Source organism: Sciurus vulgaris (assembly GCF_902686455.1).
Source record: "Sciurus vulgaris genome assembly, chromosome: X".
NCBI lineage: Eukaryota > Metazoa > Chordata > Mammalia > Rodentia > Sciuridae > Sciurus > Sciurus vulgaris.
In genome coordinates this window covers 133,738,330-133,763,093 of record NC_136471.1, presented here as the reverse complement: position 1 = coordinate 133,763,093, position 24,764 = coordinate 133,738,330, and the positions used below count along the sequence as shown (strand labels likewise).

General features: G+C 48.8%; 1 protein-coding gene across 1 annotated transcript in view; it reads right to left on the bottom strand.

The window, feature by feature from the left end:
* Positions 1 to 24,764, bottom strand: part of PNPLA4 (patatin like domain 4, phospholipase and triacylglycerol lipase) — a 32,532-nt gene extending 7,768 nt beyond the window's left edge. The window contains 7 exon segments of the mRNA XM_079123304.1: positions 8,203 to 8,268; positions 19,835 to 19,970; positions 20,126 to 20,220; positions 24,122 to 24,132; positions 24,135 to 24,273; positions 24,275 to 24,306; positions 24,576 to 24,764. Of these exon segments, the coding sequence (XP_078979430.1) occupies positions 8,203 to 8,268; positions 19,835 to 19,970; positions 20,126 to 20,220; positions 24,122 to 24,132; positions 24,135 to 24,273; positions 24,275 to 24,306; positions 24,576 to 24,582 (486 nt within the window). The 5' untranslated portion in view covers positions 24,583 to 24,764.

The following is a 24,764-nucleotide window of genomic DNA, read 5'->3' as shown; positions in this document are numbered from 1 at the left end:
ATGAAATCTACAAAAGCGGGTTGGTAAAATCGAAGGGCCCAAGTATCTGACTGCACCCCAGAGCTCACTCCCCCCAGAATACCAAGTTCTGGAAGAGAATAATACCGAAGAGAAAAAACACCTTGCAAAACGCTCTCATTTCACATTCTCAACAGAACCTGTCACCAGCGATGTCAAAATCCTTCAAGGAAAATTAAGGAAATGTCACAGAACCCGAAGAGCGAGCTCATGTGACTCGTTCAGCATAATGAAAGGAGGGTCAGTCTGGCTCATTAAACTGAAAAGTGTTGTGACTGACGACGGGTTAATGACTGCTGTTCCAGGCCATCGGAAATCCTTTCCCCGAATTCCGTCCGCTCCTTAGCTTGTTCTGATCGGATAGATGGCTAAGGAAGATGGAGAGTCCTCAGATGTCTTCATGAGCGAATTCGCAGTGACTCCAGCTGCTCTGTCCCCGCTCCCCGAAGGCTGCCACCCCACCAGCTCGGTGCTCTCCAGGGGGCACGCCTCACTCGTGTGCGGACTGCACGCACGGCCCTGGAGACCGCGACCAGAGCAGCCAGTGACTCCTGGATCTCCAAATGAGGAGCGGGAGTGTTTCCCATGCCGTGCTCCACAGGGAGGGGAATCTTGCCCTTGAGTATTTCTGCCCGGGAATTCTCTTCCTGCCGGCCATGATTCCTGCATGTCATTCCACATTCTTGCCCCGCAGGTAGCGGATGCTTCTGCCCCCAGCAGCTATCACTCCAGGATCGTGCTTAAGAAAAGTAACTGCTCTACTAGGAGATGACTGTATTTGTACGGGTGTGTCTCTGGGTCTGCTATTCTGCACCATTGGTCTACGTGTCTTTTGGGGCCAGTACCGTGCTGTTTTTATTACTGTAGCTCTGTAGTATAATCTGAGGTCTGGTATTGTGCGGCCTCCCGCTTTGCTTCTCGCTGAGGATTGCTTTGACTATTCAGGGCCTCTTATTTTTCAAAATGAATTTCATGACTGCTTTTTTCTATTTCTATGAACAATGCCACTGGAATTCTGATGGGAATTGCATTAAATCTGTATCACGCCTTTGGTAGTATGGCCTTTTTGACAATATTAATTCTGCCTATCCAAGAACATGGGAGGGCTTTCCATCTTCTAAGGGTTTCTTTCTTTAGGGTTCTGTAGAGGTCTTTCACCTCTTTTGTTGGATTGATGCCCAAATATTTTATTTTCTTTTTTGAGGGCAGGACTGCAAACTCAAAGTCCTCAGGAAACTTGGAATGGACCCACCATGTGACCCAGCTATCCCACTCCTTGGTTTATACCCAAAGGACTTAAAATCAGCACACTACAGTGACACAGTCACATCCATGTTTATAGCAGCTCAACTCACAATAGCTAAATTATGGGAGCAACCTAGGTGCCCTTCAACAGATGAATGGATAAAGAAAATGTGGTCTATATACATAACGTAATGGAATATTAGTCAGTCATAAAGAAAATTGAAATTATGACTTTTGCAGATAAATGGATGGAACTGGAGAATATCATGCAAAGTGAAATAAGCCAATCCCCCCAAAACCAAAGGATGAGAATGTTCTCTCTGATATGTGGATGCTAACTCACAGTAAGGGGCAGGGGGAAGGAAGAATAGAAGTTCCTTAGATTAGACAAAGGAAATGAAGGGAAGGGAGGGGGATGGGAATAGGAAAGACGTGGAATGAACTGGACATCACTCTCCTATTTCACATATGAATACACGACCAGGGAAACTCCACATCGTGAACGACCACAAGAATGGGATCCTAATTAGGATAGGTTATACTCCATGCATGTATAATATGTCAGAACGCGCTCTACTGTCACGTGTATCTAGAAAGAAGAAGTAGAAAATTAAAATATTAATAGAAGAAAGAACTGCTGACCTGCCCTGGGCAGAGCCTTGCTGTGTTTTCCTTGGTCATCACCATATACCATGCCACTGTCCTCAAAGGCAAGGGGAGGCTGAACACAGAGAACCTTCCCTGGGGCAAGACGGGTTTCAAAATCAAGCTGGCTGTGGGGCCTCAAGTTCTGCACGCCTTACCACTGCTCATCCAACCACCCCATCTCCAATCTCTGGCCATATTCTAAGCACATTTCACAGTGAAGTCAACTGCCTGGGTCCACAGTGACGTAGCTGCCATGGGAGATGTGTTCCAAGACCCCCGTGGATACCTAAATCTGCAGACAGCAGCAACCCCTATGAACAGAAGGTGTTTTCCTCTATGCCTCATGTCTCTACTGTATATTCAGTTCCCTCATTTCACAGGAGGAAACTGAATCGTGCAGATTGACTTGCTCTAGATCGGAGGCTGGTAAGCTTCGGCCCACCACTTGCTACTTTAAATAAAGTTTTATTGGCACACAGCCATGTCCTTGGGTTTACAGATTGCCCGTGGTGGAATTCCCACTATGAGAATACAGTTGGGTAGGTGTGCGGACAGAGATTACGGATCGCCATGCTCAAAGTATGTACTCTCTGACACTTTACAGAAAAATCGCAGGAAGCAATATCCACTGCTGTGCAGCCTACATGCAGAAAGGACTAGAGTTGGTCATTCTTCCTCACACACTATAAAACACAGTGATGCTCCATGAGGGCAGCGATGCTCTGTTCTGAGGGATGAGGGACAAAAAATGTGTGCAGTTTGAAAAAATTTACCTTCTATTTGGAAACCTATCATTTTGCTTTCATAATAGCAGCTCCAAATAGTTAGGCTAAGCAGAACACTCCTGATTAATAATTCCTAAAAAAGAGGAGAAAGGGGGAGTGGGGTGGGTATGGGGGAGACAGGGCAGAGAGAAGATAGGGGAAGGAAGTGTTGTGGTTTAGATATGAGGTGTCCCCCAGAGCTCATGTGTGAGATATGCAAGAATGTCCGGAGGTGAAATGATTAGATTATGAGAGGCGCAACCTAATCAGTAGATTGATCCACTGATACTGATTAGCTGGTAACCACAGGCAGGCCTGCCTGCTGGAGGAGACAGGTTGCTGGGGGCATGCCTTAGGGGGCATGCCTTAGGGGTTTATATTTTGTCCTGGTACCTCGCTATGTATCTATCCTGCCTAGCTTTTGGTTGCCATGTCCTGAGCTGCTTTCCTCCTCCAGGCCCTTCCGCCATGTTGTTCTGCCTCACCTTGGGCCAGAGCCATGGAGTTGGCCCACCATGGACTGAACCTCTGAAACCATAACTCGACATAAAGCACATGGCAACTCAAGGCAGGTGGGGTGTGGCTGGAGGAGGTGGGTCACTGGTGACATGCCTTGGGGACTATATCCTGTCCCTGGCTCCTTGGGGACTATATCCTGTCCCTGGCTCCATGGGGACTATATCCTGTCCCTGGCTCCTTGGGGACTATATCCTGTCCCTGGCTCCATGGGGACTATATCCTGTCCCTGGCTTCTTGGGGACTGTATCCTGTCCCTGGCTCCATGGGGTTGATATCTTGTCCCTGGTGAGCAGAGCTCTCTCTGCTTCCTGGTGCCACGTCCTGAGCTGCTCTCCTCCTCCAGGCCCTTCCGCCATGTTGTTCTGCCTCACCTTGGGCCAGAGCCATGGAGTCGGCCCAGCATGGACTGAACCTCTGAAACCATGAGCCCCAGATAAACTTTTCCTCCTTTAAGTTATTTTTTTCAGGTCTTTGGTCACAGTGATGAAAAGCTAATTAGAACAGTGAGGGATCCATAAACAGACCCACCTCTGAGGACACAGATGAGAATCTGCCATTTGGAGTGAAGAAAAACAGGTGCAGAGAAGAGGTAGGTAAGATTTTTGAATCAAAGAGAGACAAGTTAAAATAATAGTATTAAAAAGGGGCGGGGAAACGTACTAACTTCTACTAAACACTGCTGACTTTGAGAATTTCCTAAAGTCGTTTAAAAACGGTGACTCCAAAAATCAAGTTCATTTAGCAGTTGGCAGTGTAAAATCATTAATAATAATATTCCCTGGAAGACAAACATGCTGTTTCAAAAATCCAATAGACCATGCAAATAAGTCTACAACATCATGGAAAAATACGGGTTTCCATTTCAGAGTAGCTGAACATTGATCCTGAGATTTCCATCCAGCCAAATCCTGCCGGCGGAGAGGCCAGCCAGGGCCCTTTGCCCAGACAGTGATTGAAAGACGCTGTCGCGAGGAGTGCCCGAGTCAGGAGGGAATGGGGGCCTGAGGACCGCGGTGCTGATTTTATACGATGCACAGGAACAGAGAGCATTTCACAGGTCTCTTTCCCACAGATGTGTCCATAATGAAGGGATCAATCACCCATGACGCCAAGCCTCAGAGGAGGGGTCCTCAGGTGACAGATTCTCAATACGTAGCATAGGGTCAGAATATTACTCGAAGTCTAACTCAGACCCAAGGGGGAAGGAAAACCCAGGGAATTCCGCAGTCTCTCTTATCTGCACCAGGCCCGGTGGACAGGATCCCGTTCTGACAGTTCGCCGTTTGCCAAAGCGCATGCTCCCTCTGGGACAGCGTCAGTGAGCAAGTCCTCCTGAAGAGTCTCCTCTCGTCCCGGGTGGGTGACGTGCACCCGTGATAACCCGGCCTGAGACTGGGATTGTTCCCCTGGCTCACTCTGTCACTGGGGATGCTTCAGATGTCCCGAAGCAAAGGTCATGAGTTTTAAAAAAGAGACTTTATTTGCATTCACTCATTTATTCCATTATTAATGAGTATCTACCGTGAGCACACAGAGAAAAATGACTCTCCTACGGTGAAGCAGCAGAGAGCCACCCAAACCTTTAAAATCACAGAGGAGAATGACGTCGTTTTCAAAGGCAATGTGCCTCTCTCAGCCACCGGGAGAGTTTAGAGAGGTTCCTACTGTTATTTGCTGTGGTTTCAAATGATCCTTAGTCTTATTATTAATCTAAGAAACCCCAAAGTGATTGGGTAAAGAACTTTGGGCCGAAATGGTGTAGCCATAGCTCTACTTTCATAAAATGCAGTGTGTTTAATACCTACTAATGGCAGACTGGGACTGAGCCGGGGGGTGCCTTTAATGATCGGCCCGGCCCCCCGCTCTGCCTTCATGTCTCTGGGCCACACGTACAAGTTACATCGCGTCTCTCTTAAACACTCCCTGCCCCCAAGCCTCCCGGCTGCAGGACCCCCCAAGCCAGCACACACACCAAAGCCCGGCTGTAGGAACACGCTGCAATCCAGAAAGCGAGAGGTATTTTCAGCACGGATGAAATTTTTATGCGATTTGGGTCGTTTGAAAAGCTGACTCCCACGAACGCAGTGTTCGCGATTCCCTGAAGACGGGAAGGAAAGGGGTAGAAAGTGGTTTGGCCGAGAAACCCTGTTAGTGGCGGGGAGACGATCGGGCTCACAGCAAGTCAGTACCAGGCCAGGAGGACTCCCGGACACGGACCTTTCCCAGCAGGAACCACGTGCAGACTCTGCAGTGCGTGTCCATCATGCTGTCTGCGACAGAGGACAGCCAAAAGCCAAGGCTCTCACGGGACGCAGGGCTCGGTCCAGCGGGTAATCGTAGAGGAGGAAACGTTAAAGATTGTTCTTGGGAAATTTCCCCCTTCTGGTGTAGTGACCTCAGTAGATTAGAACCTCTACATCTCCATTTCCTATAGCAGGTACTACGGGGTTCTGGTGCATGCAAAGAAAACAGCAGAAGCTTTACATCTCTGCTGACAAGAATACAGAGGACAGACTGGTAAAATAGCTCCTCCACTACCTGCCCCCCTGGTCCCCCTCCCCCAAAAAGATTCAGGAACCCGGCTCACTATTTGACATCTCCAGGGTGTGATTTTTTGACCTCATGTTGCACAATGAATGCCGAAGCTGCAGTCATCACATCAAAGTTCCAGAAACAGGAAAGGAAGGAAGACAAGAACAATGGAAAAGGTGTATAATCTCCCTTCCTGAGTGTCTCACAGTAATTCGGCTTGCATCTCATTGGCCTGTATACAACCTGCCTTGCTGTAAGTCTGACAGTAGTTCAGTTTACGTCTCCTTGGCCCAGGTGGGTCCACTCTGTCTGGGACTTTTAGTCTCCAAAATGTGAGCTTAAAAACCTTTTTTGTGTATAAAGTACCAACCTTAGGTATTTTGTTATAGCAACACAACAGAACTAACATAACAATTTTGACAGTAATATAAAATCTCATGAAATGCCTTAGGATTTTTTTAACCATGTTCCCATTTTTGTCACGAGTAGAAAATATTATAAAATGATACCTTCAAGTAAAAGCTATTTTAGATTTCAGATCATTGTGAAAGTAACATTCATAATATAAAGCTGATTTTTGATAGCAACTTTACCTCTATTCGGAATTTATATGTAGAAATAAATGCTGACTTTTGCTTATATGTCAAGAGGGAAGATAATACTTTATGCAGTTAGAGTGCAGTATATCACAAATAACTTTTTAAATGACAAAATAGGTTATACTTTCCTTGCACACAGAATATGTTTTAGCTAGGACAGACAGTATCAAAAACAGGAAAAATTAGGACAGCTTATCTAGTTTCTGTAAGTTGATATTTAAATTTTTTATGCACCCTCAAAAAAAATCAATGGATACAGTGTTTCTAATGAGGATTCTGGATCGCTAAACATAGGTGCCTCCCTACACATAATATATCCAAAGCATAGAACTCGTAAGTCCAGCTGAGACCTAACGGTTGCTCTGAGGTTCTCAGTCTTCCTATCTGGTTTTTTTGTTTGTTTGTTGTTTTTTTTGCGGTGCTGGGGATCGAACCCAGGGCCTTGTGCTTGCGAGGCAGGCACTCTACCAACTGAGCTATCTCCCCAGTCCTCAGTCTTCCTATCTGTGAGGTCTTTCTGCAGCTCTTTTACCTCTCATTCCTTAGCCTTCTCTTGAGCTGTGGCCAGGGGAAGCCTGCTGTAGGCCAAGAATCTGCCGGAATGCCAAGGAGATGAGGCAGAACACCAGGAAACCCCCAGGAATGGACAAGTCAGAGCACAGACACCACCTCCAGCATAGGAGCCAGGAGACTTGTGGAACTCAGCTCCTGCCTTTGCTGCGAGATCAGCATGCCTCACAGTGCTGGGCCCTCGAAGTAAGAGGAAGAGATGGACAGATGAGTGGCCAGGACTGCCCAGGCACCGAGGTGTGAAATAATGAACTCATGCACCTATAAAATAAACGGCTTTCTTCATCTGGAAGGCGGTCTGATCTCTAACGTGTGTCGGATACTGTATTCGATTCTAAATGTCATATCTGGGGTATATGCCAAATAGAAGACGTACTGGATTATAAGCTCCATGTATCCCGTAGGTGTTAAACACATATTGTGTTAGATTATAACGTATACGTCGCTGGCATGTGTGTGCAGATACTGCATTTGATGACAGAATGCATATTTCGTATAAAGTTACTGTATTTGATGACAGAATGCATATTTCGTATAAAGTTACTACTGTATTTGATGACAGAATGCATACTTCATATAGATACTGTATTTGATGGTAGAATATATATTTCATAAGAAGAGGTAGTGTATATGGTGACAGAATGCATATTTCATATGAAGAGGAACTGTATTTGATGATAGAATGCACATTGCACATGAAGAGATACTGCATTTGGTGATGTAACGTTTATCTTTACATGTTAAATAGATACTCTGATGATAAAGCACGTATCTCTGGCAGGGGTTAAATAGAAATGGTATTTGATTATAAAATGCCTACGTCTGCTGTGCGTTAAAGGAAATGGTCCTGGATTATAACATGCAGGTGTTGAACCTGCGTCCCCGAGGTGGACGGGCGTTCAGAGTGAACAGGGCGTGGGGTGCAGAGTTGCTGACTGGTACACGGCCTGGCCGCCCTGAGGGTAGGCTTTAGGTGGAAGCTTTTTCCCCCGGGACCACCTGGCATTTATAGGAGGGGCTGTGTCTAGGACTTTATTATGAAAAACAGGACTCTTTCACTTCTTGAAAAAAAGTCTTTTTAAATTGGCAAAAGTAAGAGCATCCCTGTCAATCATTCCTATACACAGATTTTGGTAAGGTACCAAAGACTCTCTTCCTCGGTCCTTTGTCTTCTTCGAAAAAAAAATGCTCTTTATACATATAATGCATACAAACGGATTTGGGCCAGAATATATAAAAGTGCACCTGTCAAAGGACATGGATTTATGTGGTGATGACCGTTAACTCCTCAGTTAATGCGACATTACCTGCCCTTGGTATTCCACTGGCCTCAGTCCTGCATAGATGGGCACGAAACTGCTGGCTAAGAGAACCTAGGTGGACAAAAGAAAGAAACAGCCCATCAGGAGAGGCGTAACAGCCACGCAGTGAGCTCACTACATTGTTTAGCACAAAATCCTCGCTAAGCAAACACATTCCTCCTATTTCAGGCACACAATTGCTCATCTTTAAATAATCAAAAATAACACCTTTTTTTTAACATCTGAAAAGACCCCTAAAAAGACAGGTGCCAATCCACGCTCTCCAAATGAGTGAAGTACACCTAAGTCAAAAGCAGTGGTTTAACTCTAGACCACCAAGTCTTTCTGAAATGGATGTCTCAATTCCTGGATCCATGCAGGCTGCAGTCGCTAATGGATTATTCACAATGTTCGACCATTTGCTAGAAAAATGGCTGTAAAGTCGCACTGCTATTTTCTGAGGGAAGAGTCTCCCTGATTATTACCGGGGAGATGATCCCCGCGGCTCAGGATGCCCCAGTTATGTCCCCGGGATGTGGCCAAGGGGACGGTGCGCTTGTGAGACACTCTACGTTCTAGCAGAGGAACTGGGGCAGGCAGGGACAGCAACGATACTCTATCTTCCATTTAAAAAGCGGGAAAAGATTGTCCTCTAGGATATTATCAGTTCTTCCAGGAGAAGCCGCCGGGCTTCGATGGCTTTCCCTGAAATCTAAACGTTCTCTCTGGCGGGGTAGTTTTCAAATCACGGCCGGGTGTTCAGTTTGGAAACGTTCAGCTTTAGACGTTGAATATTTAAGCTGTGATCTTTCAGCTGATAAGGGGAAGACTCTGTGGCTGTTTATTGTGAAGGATTTCAGGAGACTTTTATTTTTTCAGCAGATATTATTCAGAAATGGATCACAGCCCAAACACTGGTTTGTAAATCATCTGTTTAGAATTATTTAGAACTCGGAAGGCATTTTCCCCCAAAGAAATCATATTATGGGTATGATTTTTAGGTCAGCGCTCAAAAGCCTATTTATGCTGAACTGCCACTAAATTACAGACACAGCGTAACGGGATTTCTGTGAGGAAACCTCCCCTGGGTGCATCCGACACAGCGGGAACCCCAGCCTGCCCTGGGGATTTCTGCTCCGCACCCGGGGCTTGGCCTGTGCCTTCTCACGAGACGGCTCTTCCTTGAACCTGTCTCATGACCAAAAGAAACCAAAGAAGAAAGGGTCTCCTGCCTCCTCCAAGGAGGCTTGGGCCTTCACGAGGCTGACAGTGAATAGGTGCCTCTTGCTCTGCTTTCCTAGGACATTAAACAGCAAGACCGACCAAGAGGGCCCAGGCTGCTGGTGGCCCTTTGGGGTCAAGGGCGGATAGAGGTCACGGCGATAACAGCTCCCACAGTAACAGGCTCCTGGCGGGCAGCTCAGGAAGCTTCCGGGGCCCGCCGAGGTCTGAAGTGAAAACACCATAGTAACAGTACAACCCAGGACTCCAGCGGGAGAGGACACGTCAACAGCCCCAGGCCACACGGCCCTGTGACATCAGGCTAGCTGTCTGTGCAGGAACCGGTTCTACAATTTGTCAGCCCCATGCGAAAAGCAAACACGGAGTCCCTTGTTCAGAAGGTGGGAACCCCCCCACTCCACCTCCAAGAGGCTGACGGTTGGGCGTTAGGTCAAGAGTGAGGACTTTCCAGAAGCAGGGCCCCGTGAAAATGCACGCCACGCACACCAGGAAGCAGACTCTGCCACGCCGCCCCCACCCAGTGCCTCTTGACCTCTCTCGGAATTGCTCCTCAAAGAGACGACAGGGCCCGCCCAGGGTGCCTGAGCTAATGAGCGCTGCAGCCCGCACTGGGTTTGGGCTTCTTTCAACACAAACTCCACCTTCCCTCGGATGTCTTCCAGGGCCAGGACGCAGGTCAGGTCTTGCATCCTGTTTGTTTCTTGGCCGGTTTTGTGCATCTCCGTCTTAATCACTTGCTAGTGGAAATACCAAATGCACACTCATTTGTAGTACTGCTTCCCAGAGGGAAGTATCCCCTTTCATTCAGTTTGTATGTATTCGCTGATTTATTTATTGCAAGGCAGAATAACAACCTCGCAGGAGATCTGTCAGCCAGTGCAGAGCTGCCTGTTCCAACTCACTCACTCCAAGTCTTGGTCTCCTTGGGCAGCACAACAGGACCCAGTGACATTACCGCCACCACACCCCCTCCTCCAGGAGGTAACGTAGGAGAGAGGATCACCTTGGGGGCTTTGCTGCAGATCATTTAAGAAATCGGCAGGGAGACAGCATCTTCCGTTCCAACCCTCTCTGCCTCCCGTGGCCATGATAAAATCGGTCGTTGGCATTTACAGTTAAGATAATTGCATTCACCCCAACTACATTTGGCCTTATCATTAATTGGCTACTCCTTTAAAAAGAGAAAAAAAGTCATCAGAGTGCCCGGGTATGTTTCCAGGCACCATCCACCAAGGTAATAAAGTGATCTGGCAAATCCAACATGGCGCTGTAGCAGGTACTGGACAATGTGTGCACAGTGACCGGGATGCACAATTACCACTGTACTTTAAGGACTCTCGAGGACCTTGCACAGACATAGGGGCCCTGCAGAAAGAACTCCTACCCTCAGAAGCAGAACAGTACCCTCCTCCACCAACTCGGAGTACAATGTGAAGGTTTCACACCTGGAGCTGTCTGCAGGTGTGCGGATGGAAAAAGGGGATCCGATCACCTCCCTGCAGTTAATAACGGTGAGACGACTCCTTAACCGTATGAAAAGCACAGGCAGCTGCAAAGCGTGTGCCCCTCCCCCCAAGCAACGCGTTTCTTCTTGGCACTATTTGCGCTCTGTTCGTGCGGACTGGCGATCTGGGTATCAAGCCAACCTGAGTGAGGAAATGAGCTCTGGGTAGTTAAGGGGGAAGCGGTTTTTCTTATTCGGAACCAGCTTCCTGCCGTTCGATTGCAGGCAGATAGGATTTTGGAGGGAGGGAGGTAGAGATGGACATCCTAAGGCCACTTAATAAAACACTGGCCCCAACGTGGGCTTCTGGCCTGGGCGACCTCACAGTACTCCTGCTGACCCTGACCTCACCAACGAAGGGCAAGACATCCAGAGCCGTGGTTCTCGACTGCAGGGTGATCTCCGCCTTTCCGGGACGTGCGGCACTGTGTTTATCACAAGTGGAGGGACGGGAGCGTGGGTGACGGGCATCTGCAGGGTGGAGACCAGGGGCAGCACTGAACACCTGGGAAAGCACAGGAGAGCCCCCCCCCCCCAAAAAAAAGGAGTTTCCAGGCTGAAGTCAGGGGACTTTCTACTCCTCTTGACATTGCTGCTTGTTTTTATCACCAATTTTAGAGGTGACCTAGCTAAGTAAGAGACTCCCGCTAATTATGCCATAGAAAACACCGCTGGTGTAGGGGAAACGAGAGGAACAGATGCCTGAGTCGGTTTCAGGAAAATGGAGGCTGCTCTTGTCTGTCTCAAACTGGCTGAAACCAGCCACGCTTCTCTGGGGTCTGTGCAAGTGTCCTGTGGTGGCCTTTTGACATCAGAGGGTCAAAACTCCTCTGACAGAGTGTGCTATCAGCCATTAAGGAATGTGCCTCCCGTAACGGGCTGTGAAGATGGGCTAATTATTTCACCTCTCATCACCTTTCCCAAAGCCTTAAGTCCCCCTGATTCTTTATCCCATAAACATCCTGAACCCCAACCTCCAGGAGGCAGATTTGAGACTTGAACCTCCTACCTCCTGCTTGGCTGCCTTATGCATAAACTCTCTTTTGCAAAACTCATTGTTTCAGTGATTGGCAGACTATGCGGCAAGCAGGCAAAGCAGACCCGGGTCCGTAACAGGTTCCCAAATATCAAGAGCTCAGTGGTCACCACACTGATGAAGAAAGGAAAGACTTACCTTTGGGCCCATCTTTTGGTATGGCGCTTTAAACATTATATGCAACGTGAAACCACTGATTTTCGTTTTATTCTTTCTTAAATATACCAGGATAAAAATCAAAGAGAGTGACTTCCCAAAGCGGCAGCCTGGAACATTGCTGAGTGCATATTCAGCGCACGTTCAGACTGGCTCTTCTCATTTTGCATTTTATAGAAAAGGGGTGTTTAGAAAATTATGTGGCTTAACTTCCTTAGAGTATAAATTCTCAACAAGTTTCATTTATGCCTGAAGTTTACTGTGAAGTGTAATGAGAATCTGGCTGTTTATACAGAGCCTGCTGGTGTCGTTGAAATTCAAAGACAGATTCAAATTTATCTTCCTCCAGTCTTGCCAAGATAATGGCCAATCTGAAATTCAGTCCTGGTCTCACCTTTGCGAAGCTAAATGTGAGAAGATTTTGCTATAAAGGCGCTCTCACCACGCGCTAGGAAGCTCAGGACACGGCGCAATGGCGACAGGGTGCCTCCCTCCCAAGAGAGCCAGGGACAGTGTTACGGATGATACTCCTCCTGGTCACCCGAATGGCGGTGTATTCACATGTCAGAAGACCGTCTCAGGACACGCGTGCGGGCCGGCTCTGAACACGAAGAGGCTGAGGATCGGCACCATCTCAGGGAGCAGGAGAAGGCTCGGTTAATTTAAGGTTCACTTCTCCTCCGTCCTGCAGCTGGCCGGGGACTGCCTTTTAAACCGAGGATTTATCGCCCTCATTATGCTTTGCTGAAGGCTGATCTTACGATGTGCCTGGATTTTCTGGTTGTAAGCTTGCTTCTGAAGGAAAACCGACCAGAGGAGAATCTGGAACTGAAGAGGGATGAGTTCACAGGCAAGACGGATACACTTGGGAATCACCGAGGGGTCCCGCTGAAGAGCGGAGGGTGGGAACAGAGGGCGCAGGGGAGCAGCGGCCCTGGAGGGCGTCCACAGCCACCGGTCCACGCTCGGAGGAGGAGGAAGCGTGTCCATACATCGGGTTTGAGGTGACCTGCGTAGCGGTGTGGGGAGCAGGTGGGACTCTGGACGCTCCATTTCACAGATGGGCAAATATCCCCTGGGCCTGTGGATGCTGAGGTTGGCCAAGGATACCGAAGCGCACCCAGAGCAGTCAGGTGGCGCGCTGCACGAGCTGTTATTCTCTCCATCCCCAAATCATCATCAGCCTCTTCAGGGACCCACGTCGACTTGGTATCCATCTAGGTGATAAGAGACCCACAGACATAAAGAGTTGGGGGAACGTGTTCCTCAAGCACCTGGAAGACGGAAGCACCTTGGGCCAACGGAAATAAAGGTGAGCTACAGCTGGGGCTGTGGCCGAGCTGCACGCACAGGGGTGGCCCCTCCCGAGGTCGACTCCAAGGAGTCAGTAGCAGCCAGCGACTGCGTCTCCCTGTCTTCACCTGCTCACCATGGGGAGAGGGGAATGGCCGGCAAGTCAGTTCCAGAGACTGCCCGGAGGCCACGCGTGTGTCCTCTCATGTCTTATAAAGTAGAAAAAAACCGAGTGAGCGAGTCGCCACGGAAGTAAGGTTCAGCACACCGTGACGACCTCTGTGTTCGTCAGCTTGTCTTCAAGGCAAGGCTTACTTTGGCTCGTGGTGGCCGAGGTTTTAGTCTGGCTCCCTTGCTCTGGGCCTGAAGTGAGTCAGGACATCATGGCGGAGGAGTGCGGTAGAGGAGAGGTGCTCATCTCGCGACACCCAAGGAGGAGAGACGGAGAGAGGAAGAGAGTGACAGAGGCCAGGGCCAAACACAGACCCCCAGTCGCAGCGCCAGTGACCCACCTGCTCCGGCCAGGCCCTGCTCCTGCTTCCCGCCTTGTCCCCTAGGCCACTCGGCGGCAGAGGGTCAGTGTCCTGGCGGGATCAGAGCCCCCAGGACCCCCGCCTCCCTCAGCCCCGCTCCGACGGTGCTGCCTCGGGAAGCAAGCCTTCAGCGCTGGAGCCTCAGGGGGATGTTCGAGACCCGAACCACAGCGACCCCCTGTAAAACGAATCGCTGGCCCCACCAACGGCGAGGTCAATGCGGGTTACTGGAAAACAATCGAAGCACCACGCCTGTCAAACGAAAGAAAGTTTCTTGTGTCGCTAAACGCGAGCGTCATACCACGTACGTAAGACTCGCCCCTGAAACCAATCTCCGAGGGGCCCGTGGTGAGGAACTGCCAAGATCCAAGGTGACAAACACCGAGTTCCAACCCCTTTCCTGAAGAGCCTGCGGACACCGCTCACACCGTTCAGGAGGAATGGCGAAGGGGAGGGCCCGCGAATGAAGCAGGGCAGCGGGACCGTCACGCCACTTTAAAATTCCCTGAGAGACGCACGTGGACCAAGAACCAGCAGCGCGCTTGCCGTCTTACCTTGCGGGTCCCTGACTGACTAAGTACTGGCTTTTATCAATATGCAAATAGCTCGCATGCAGGAGGCCCTGGGTTCAAGTCCCTGTACCACCCATGAAGCAATCAACAAACAACACCAAACATACACACACACACACATTTTAAATGCTTGGTCTTATTTATGTACTCCCTACAGGAAGTAAAATAGAGAATAGTGTTATGGGGCCAGTTATTGACAGAAGAATCATTATTTTGCAATGAGCCAGGGAGCATGATCCCAGAGGCATTCAAAGGGGCCTAGACCTCTACACACACACACACACAACACACACACAGAGGTTTTTAAGCTCCAGGTTTACAGCTGTATTTTCAGGCACACAGTCACCCTGTCTGTAATAAAGAGTAGCAGTCGGCTGGTGCACAGAGAAGCGCCAGGCATTTTTAAGGAATTCATCTCGTACGGAGCAGAATAAATGAGCTCATGGCGACGGTGGCTATGAATCGCCACGGGCAGCACCACTATTTACTCCTCCTCCTTGTTCCTTCCCTCTAACTTGAGTTTGCATCAATCTCTCAATCTCTCCCTCCACTTCTGTCTCTGCCTGTCTCTGTCTGTCTCTCCCCTACACAATTTGCAGGTACTGCAGAGTAGTCCCAAGGCAGGGTGGTCAGAGTCAGGGACGCAAAGCTCCTGGGAGACCCTGAGTGGCACAGGACCAGGCTGCGTCCACCTGCTGCTGTCCTTGGGCACCGAGGACCTGCAGTCCCCAGGAGAAGAGGAACTTCCTTCTGGGGCCTGCCTCTCACCAGGCCCACACAAACGCTGACCATCAGGGCAACAAAAGGCATCCTGGCGGGGTACCCCTGAAACTGGTCCCTTGCTTGTTGGGACACACCTACTACTGGGCATTTACTAAAATAAGAGCTTACAGTGACCTTTTGTAGCTCATGAGAGCTACTACTAAAAGGAGCCAATGTTAATTTGGGCTCATGGTTTCTGAGGATCCAGGCTGCGGTCAGATAGCTCCGGTTGCTGGGCCAGGGAAGGAGAGCACAATGGCAGAAGGATGTGGCAGAGCAGATCTGCTCAGCTCCCGGCAGCCAGGAAGCAGGGACAGGGAGGACGGGACCAGGGACCAGGTGCCCTTCCAGGCACGTGCCCAGGGACTCCTTGGAACCAGGTTGCCCTTCCCACAGTTCCTACCAATACCTAGTAACGCCCACAAGATTTGAATCCACCCGAGGATGAGGCGAGAGTCCTCATGATCCGCTCGATTCCTCAAATTCCCCCTCGGAACTCTTTTGCGTTGGAGGCCAATCCATCAACACATGGACGTGTGGGGGGACGTTCCAGGGTCAAACCCTAAAAGCAGCATTGCTGGAGGGCCTGAGAGCCATCAAGAGAAGACCCCGGCCTCCAAGGCTCCGTGGGAGGGCAAATCCTAACCCACACGAGCAGCCGACTGGTGTCACTTAGACGAAGCAACCCCGCGGTGTGGTGTACTTTACTTCCCTGACCGAGGCCCCGTGGTCAATCTCCCTCACTTGCTTTCCGCTGGCTTTAAGGATCGCTGAGGCTGGAGGCCATGCAGCTGAGGGACCATCTTCCTTTAGCTTTGCTGCAGGTGACATCTCTGACGTACGGGCTAGGGTGATAGCGGATGCCTGGGTTACATTTCCGGCACTCAGAAATCATTCTGTCCAAACCACAGAACCACGCTTGGACCCGTGCAGGTGTCGGGGAGGTGACCTTTGGGGATTAGGAGGCCAAACACCCACCCTCTGAGCATGCTGCCTCCAACAGAGAGCCATGAAACTGGCCGCCCATGCACAGGCCACCCAGTACCTCGTGTCCAATTGTCTTCCCCACCCCTTGAATCACCTGCTTCTTTATCTCATTAAAATCCCCAAACTCCGTCCGACAGGAGGGTGATTTGATTCTCAGATCTTCCCTCCCCACACCTGGCTGCCTCTTGAACATGATCTTTTGCAAAACTCGTTGCAGCAACTGGCTTCTGGTCCCTGGGCCCCACGGGCCTGCTCGGGTGACAATATCAAAGTCGACCTTGTCCCCGGCCCTCCTTTCATCAGAACATTTAAAGGAGATACAGTGACTGCTGGCAGGCGGTTGGTTTCGTTTCCCTCTACCCTGGTGGGTTTGGGCTCTTCACCGATCTTCACCGCTCTTACTCGGTTCAAGGAAAGGCTTCATGCCCGTTCCAGGCGCTATTTCATGTCTCTTTAGAGTCACCATCTGTTGTCCAGGAAATGTCCTGCCTTCGTTTTAGTCTGAAAAGGCCAAAGCATCCTACTAACCATTGAGAACGCTTCTTGTAGGGCTGAGGATGAACGCTGATCATTCAATATTCTCCTCGAAAGGTGCGACACGTTGGCATCAGCTGCTTCCCTTCCGTTTGAGGAACCCGGATAAGTACACCAATTCTCTCAGTGACTACTACCGGGAACAGGGACACAGGGAGACATCATGCTTCTCTGCGGCCCACAGATTGCTATTGCTGACGTTACAAATGACCACCAGTGTAAGAGCTTCCAAACAGGACACACCGCTGCTCATGGTGACGGAAGGTCCCAAATGGGCTATGGGCTGCACCAGGGCGACATTAAGTGGCAGGCAGGGCTCTGTTCCTCTCTGGAGGCTCCAGAGAGGAACCATTTCCTTGCTAATCTGCGTATCGGCTGAAGTCAGTTGTACAGGGTTGCAAGGTGGAGGTTCCCTGTCAGCAGGGAGCTGACCCCAGCAGCTGTACCTGATGTGGCTCTTACATCTTGGGGACTCGTATGCTTAGTTTTGGGTCCACTGGGATGATCCAGGCTGGTCCTCCCTTCTGAAGATGTTTGCCATGTCACATTCCTGCAAATCTTTGGCACTGTAAGTGTCTATGCTGCAGGCTCTGGGGATTCAGGTATGGATGTCTTTGGGTGCTGGTATTCTGCCGACCAAACCCTCATTCCCAAAGGGGCTGAGAGATGACCATTTTTATCGCGCTTGAGGTGTGACCAGAGCAGCTTGCCAGAGAATGCGCTGTACAGCCAGCTGGGCCGCTAACTAGCTACTTAATTTTGCACAGGTCATTGAGCCTGTGGGACCCGGCTTCCTTCCTTTAAAGTAGGCCACTGTGGTAGGCGCCAGCTTAGCTTGTTGATTTATTCATTTATATTCATTCATTTCTCATGTGTGGCTGGAGCCCCTGCATCCTGGCTGGCAGCGACCCGGGCGATGGGGCAGCTCTGGGAAAAACAGCAATCCCTGCCCTCCTGGCGTGAGCATTCCACCGGAGGAAGACAAACAGCGAAAGCTAAATTAGCCCAGCAGTGAGGTGTGTGGATGCAAGCTGGCGGGACACAGCAAGGTCAGGAGCCCAGAGTTCACCACTGCAGATGCAGCAGCGGACACAGGCTTAAAAGAGATGGAGAAAACCACGCGATCCAGCACCCCTCTGCTGGGGATGGACCCAAAGGAAAGGTCGCCAGGGTGTCAAAGAGGTGCGTCACTCCCACGATCACTGACGTGCTATTCACAATAGCCAAGAAGGGGAATGAACTGAAGAATGGAGAAAGAAAATGTGCCATGCGTACACACACACACACACACAGACACACACAAAGACACAGACACACACACATGCACACACACACACACACACACACAATGGGATACTATTCAGCCGTGAAGAGATGAAATACTGCCATGCGTGCCAACCCAGCGACAGGGTATGTTCTGTGAAGTGAAATAGCCCAGGCACAGACAGACGACCGCAGGACAGGCATAATCTCACTCATCTATGGAGGCTTAGAAAGCCGATTGCGTAGAAGGACAGAGGAGAGCCCTGGTCACCCCAGGCTGGGGAGAAGGTGGATAGATAGAAAGAGGGTGATTACTGGTTATGAACACACAGCTAGGCAAGAGGAGTAAGTCCTACTGTTCTGCTGGAGCGGCAACAGTTCACCATGATTTATTCTATATTTCCGAACACCTCGAAGAAAGGCTTTTTAATATTCCCAAAGTAATGATAACTGTTGGAAGTGGCGGGTCTGCTAACGGCCCCCATTCGATCATTTCGCCATTGTACACAAGTATCAAAAATCACATCGCACCACGTAGGTAGGTACCACGGTCATATTTCAAGGAAAAAATGATTTAAAGAAGAAAGATGACAGCCGAGGAATGTTTCCCCTTCTTCTTTCGTGTTACAACACCCCACACCTCTTCCTAGGCGAACCAGGAGAGAACTGCCAATCAACCGCAAGCCTTCTATGTCTGTAGGGGACACGGACGGCCTGTGACAAGTCAGGCCCAGGCTGACCAGCTCTTCTCTTGATACTAAGTCTACTGAATATTAATATAATAAGATTTGTGATAAGATTATGGAAGAAGAATTCTCTTTCTAAGATTCAAAGACTTATAAGTGATCGAATGGTCTAACAGGAACACTGAGTAATGCTGCCCGTCTATTCAACATCTCATCAAGGACTGCAGACTGCAGCATCAAGATATTAAAAACCAGTGCACCTGTTATCTAATTCAGCTGGAACCTGGGTCACTCACTCTCAACCCACTGCCTTCTGCTGTATCAAAACATCATTTTCTGCATTACTCGGAGTAGCCATGATTCACACCAAAGGACAAAGAAAAACCTGCCCTGCTTTCCTAAGAAAGCGCACCCTTCCCAATACACTCAATGCACTGCTTTAGCAAGTGCATTGTTATTTGGAAATCAACCAGTAAAAGCATCTCCCGGAGATGATGAATTCTCCAGCAAGCAACTTTCAAATGCATTTGGATAGAAAGACATCAAAACGAGACAGAAGAAACAAACCCGAAGGTCAGATTGAAAAGTCGAGGCCCAGAAACCAGCGTCACGCAGGATAACCTCGGTTTGTACGACGTACATCACTCAAAATCTTTTCCAGGACCTCCTCAGTGTTGAGTCATAAAAGGGCCGTCCTAACACCTGTGCTATCTGAGTCACAGGACTCTGGAATGAAGGAAGAGGAGAGAACATGTAGAAACTCCCCCACAAACTACCAAGTATCAGCCACCCAAATTTAAGGGCGTACCACTGCTACTAACCAGCACTGGCAACCTGCTTCCCGTAGCGCTGAAGCCTGAAAACAGGAGACAAATGCCCGCAAGCAGAGCAGGCGCCGGCATCACGGCCTGGGGAGGGAGACGGGTGCATCCCCTCATCAGACACATAATTGACTGCGCACCGATCACCCAGCAGCCCAGTGTGAGCCACAGGATCTCAGAGCTCGGCCACGAAGCATCTGCATCAGCATTTGAGTTTTGCCAATGGGCAATGCGGCGTCGGAGCTATACCTGAATGAGGTCTTCCCTGGAGGGAAACCGTGAGACCAAGTGATTCTGCCTGCTTTTGGTGTTGGTGACGGACACGTGCAGCCGACGGTGGGCCAGCTCGTGGGCGTTGGGGGGAAGAATGGACTCCATGCCGCTTCTACAGAAGAAAAAGCAAGCTGGGTCACTCACCTTTAATCACCGAGCAACTGTGAATATTCTAGAAGCGAGCGTGGCGGAGCTTGTCGGGAGAGCGTTCGCCGCTCTGTCTTTGTCGGGAGCTTCGGGGGGGACACGCACTAGACCAACTCGTACCTCAGTCGGGCCATGAAGTCGTAGCCCGGCGTCACTGCCCCGAAAGACTGGTTTCTCGTTTCTTCAGCCAGCTGATAGGTAAACTGGTTACATTCCTGAAAAACAAGACCAACGCCTGACCTTGCGCACTGTGGAAACGAATCCATCCCAGTTCCGAATTCTGTGCTCATCCTGCCGGATCCCACAGGCCCAGCTGGACACAGGATGCCAGGCCTGCAAAGGCGGAGTACGGATCTCCACCAGGCCCTCTCCCTATCTGCTCTACTTAGTCCCCGGGCAAATTACATGTTCAACAATGCTCTCTCTCTCTTTTAGTTTCTTTCTTTTTTAAACCAACTCAAAGGGCCCCCCTCCACAATTGAAAGCCGTGAGGACTCGATTGAAATTCTAATTGAGAACATTCTTCTACAGATTGCCACGCACAATTAACCTCCTCTCCCACCCCATTCTGTGGCCTCAGAAGCATTTCAACTGCCGCCCCACAAGGGCCCCACGACTAATGACAAGTAAGGAGAAAGCACGCTGGTGGCCGCTGTGGCGTGCTCCGTACTGGGAGCACGGTCTCTGGGGATGCATCCCGAGCACCCTGGGCCTGGGATCCGCGGAGGTCGCCCATCAGTTCATGTGCACGTCAACCTGCCAGCTGGGTTAACCCCTTGGGTTGGCAGGTAAGAAAACGGAAGGCTTGAAGTCAGAGCCAGGATTTGAACCAGGTCTGTAATCTGTGCAAGTGTCGTTTCTGAAGGAGCCACACACACATTAAAAATCCTTTAGAGGCTTGATCTTGCCTGTGTAGGACGCTGTGATTACAGAGAAACGGAATGTTGGGGGCCCAGCGCCAAGATCATCTGAGCCCTTTAACGGCCGCGTATGTCAACTTTGGTGTCTGACCGAACCCTCTCCTGACTAGGTCAGCTCAGAACACATCACTAAGCTTAGACCTCTAGCGTCCACCAACCCTAAAGCGAAGAAGGCGATCACATTATATCTGAAACCTGCAGGAAAGCCCCCACCAAGGGATTCAGTAAATGAAGCGATGGATGCACATCTTTGTTCGGCTGCTCTGCAGGATCGTGCAGCTTCCTGATGGGGGGAACATGTCACTCGCGCAGGATTACTTGAGTCTGTGTCCTGGAAACAAGGTCCTCACATCCGGCTCAGAAGGAGCTATTCTCTTATTTCCTACATGTGGCCTTGTTATCTGATGTCCACACTTGGTTTATGATTTCCACCACAGGCCCCCACCACGGCCCTCTGACATTCTAGAGCACCAAGGCCATGGTTCTGTTCGTGCTGGGACTGGACCCTCCAACGTCAGAGCCACACAAACATTTTCTCTTCCCAAGTTAACTCCTTCAGGCATTTTGTCATAGTAACTTGAAGCTGCTGAACACATAAGAGAAAAGGAGAGGCAGAAGGGTCAGAGTTGAAAGGTTTGAAGGGGCTCTGCTTATGGCTCCAAAGATGGAAGAAGGGGTCAGGGGTCAAAGAACATCGGCAACCACTGGAAACCAGAATAGGCAAGGAGAGAGCCGCGGGGGGAGCAAGCACTGTGCTGCTGACGCTTGGAGCCCAGTGAGTCTCTCAGACTCAGAACTATAAGGTAATAAACTCCGGTATCCAAGGCACCCCATAGGTGCCACCTGTTACAGCAACACAGGAAGCCAATACAACGGGTATCAACCTCCAACCTCAGGGTGGGACACGCTTCTCTCCCATCTGACATCTGGGCTAGGACTTTATGAAAGGGAGTTGGGCAGAGGACAGAGAGATAGGAGGAGGATAATAAAGAGAACAGGAAAAGCAAGCAAAGACAGGCACAGAGCGGATATAGGTCATCCTAAGAAGCCATGACAAGGGTCATGTCACATGGGGCCTTGTGAGGTAGGCTGAGAAACCTGGACCAAACCCTAAATCCATGGTGAGCTCCAGGGGCAATGAGATCATCAGATTTGTATGGGGGTAGAATCACTGTGAATGGTGAGAAGTAGGGGGATTGTGGACCCCTGTTGGGAAGCAGCTGGGGTTACCCAGGTGAGCATTGGTACAGACCCTTGCTGATGCCAGCTCTTCTTGCTAAGCTACACTGCCTACCTCGCCTCTTTCCTTGTAAGCATTTCAGTGGCCCCGATGTCATCCTTGAGCTCCCTGGTGACTAATGCTATGCCTTCTTTGCCAATCCTGAGGGTTGGGGAAAGCTTTGCAGCCCTAGGCTCTTACCTATCAATGTCTAAATTTGCCTACCACCTAAAAGGCATCCGGCATCAGGTGTTCCTCTTAATTAGATATGCATAAGCTCAGAATAAGATTAATTACATATTTGTCACAAGAGTGAAAAGCTCCAGGAATTTACACTGCCAGCAAGAACTGAGCTAACCTGTAATTTGAAAAAACTGAAAAGAGTTTGCCAAAAAAAAAAAAAAAAAAAAAAAAAAACCGCAAAGCTATTTTATCAACAAATTATTTCAAATTGCTAAAAGAGAAAAGAAATAACCTTACATCAAAAGGTTATTTTGGCAGAGGGCCTGGGATGTGGCTCAGTGGTAGAGCAGTTGCTTAAGTACATAGGAGCACCTGGGTTCTGCAAAACCAAACAAAAGAAAAAAAAACCTATTTTGGCAGAAAAATTATTCTTCAAAAGAGGAAATGAGGATGTTCTGGGTCAACAAAAAGAATAATTTTTCCACCTTCCCATATGAACACCCAGAAGACCTAGCCTTCAGTCGCAGCACACAATTAGTCAATGTAACCCAGGTTTCCAACTTCAGAAATAAACACAGGTAATCTGATCTGAAGACAATCCAGGCAAATCACGCCATGTCTTAACATCACAGAATTCCAGCTGCATCAACGGCTGCATCATTGTCGCGTTTCCAAATCATGTAAAAAGTTCATTGCACCTCATTCATTTCTAAGTTTGCTGAGGACGAGAAATCAAATCTACTGAACTCTAAAGCTCAGGATTGTGCCCCTTAAAGAAAAGACTGAATTAAGGAGGAGGGGAAGTACCCCTCCCCCCACCCTCCAAGCCTCAGCTTGCTGCATCGGAAAGGAAACAGCTTTGGGAGCAGCTAGCTTGCAATTCAAAGCGCAGGATTTTGCAAGCTTGGGGGGTTTTCACGCCTTGTTTGTACTTTTCCTGACTCGAGGTTTTCATCCTGGGTAATCACTATGGTTTTTAGTTACTCTTCTAGTTCCCTGAACATCAACCATCTGAAAAACTTCCCCGAAATCCGGTTTCCCTTCCCTATAGGCAGCTCACAAAAATCTGAGAACATTATTGGCTGTTTAAAATTCTGTAGTCTTGGAACTCATTCTTGAGCATGAATGTGTTAAATCGTTATCTTCTTATTGTTCAAAGCCACTAGCCTGTGTAAGTAATTAACGAATATTTTCTCCACCCACAGAAACCAGCTCTCCCTTTGGTGAATGTTTGATCACAGTCCAGATAGCAGAAAACCGAATTTAAAAACATAGACTGCATTAAAGAAAATACCTAATGATGGCTATTTTTATTACTTCTGGCTAAACTGCTTGGAATTCAGAGCTTCTACTTACCGTTAGAATTAAAAACAAATTAAATTCCCATATCATTCCACTTAATTGAAATTGTATGCCCAGTTTCATTGATGCGCCTGTTAGAAAATAGCCGTGAGCAGAAAGGTACAGGCCACACGTCCAGGGCTTTGAAAATAGGCTCTGTGTCTTGTCATGATCAGAGAAAGAAGAAAAATCCGTTGCCAGAAGAAACAGTGCTGGAATCTTAAGGCTAAATAAAAAACTCAAGAGCATTTTATATCCTTGTCTTACTGTCACCCCAAATAATCTTCTTTTCCAAACCCAGGGCACAGATCCCTAAAGAGTCAATTTTAAAAGGAAAGTCTCAGACTTTTGTTTCCCCGGCAAAGCATGATTTCTCTGTAAGAGACGGCACTCATTTCACCATTCCCTTTTAATTCCTTAATGAGGAACACAACCTAGTTACTACTTAATTACCTCTATTTTTCTGGCGCTGTTAGCAAGACAGAAGCAACCAAGGATCCGGCAGAAGCCCCAGCAAAGGCCTTGACATCCTTCAGCAGCTTCTTGCCATGTCTGCAAAAGGCAGATGCTGCCCCCAAGTGGTAAATACCCAGAAACCCACAGGCTTGCAAACGACAAGTTGATGTGCTTCATTCTAGCTGCAGAGTTGTCAAAGAAAAAAAAAAAAAAAACAAAACAAAAACTTAAAATAAAAAGTTATACATTAGCATAGTTCAGTCCACGCACTGTGTAATTTTATGTCTGTTTCGTGCTTACGGTTTTCTTTTAACATATAATTCTCTGTGCATTTGTTTCAAAGAATTCTAATGAATCTCAAGTCTTAGATGGAACCTTTGTGTTTACATTGATTCCATAGTCTCATTAACCATAAAAACAAACAAAAAAAAACTCCAATAAAACTCCCAACCTTCCATATTTGTTCTATTTAATGTATAAATTCCAAATGGCAAGTCCTTTGAGCTTTTATCTCGAACTTGTGAAACTTCCTGCGGGGGGGGGGGGGGGGGAGGGAAGGTTGCTTTTTGCAAAACGGGAAAATTATTAGAGACCGCATCAAGTGCCAAGCAAACAACAGATTTGCTCTTTGGAAGGGCAT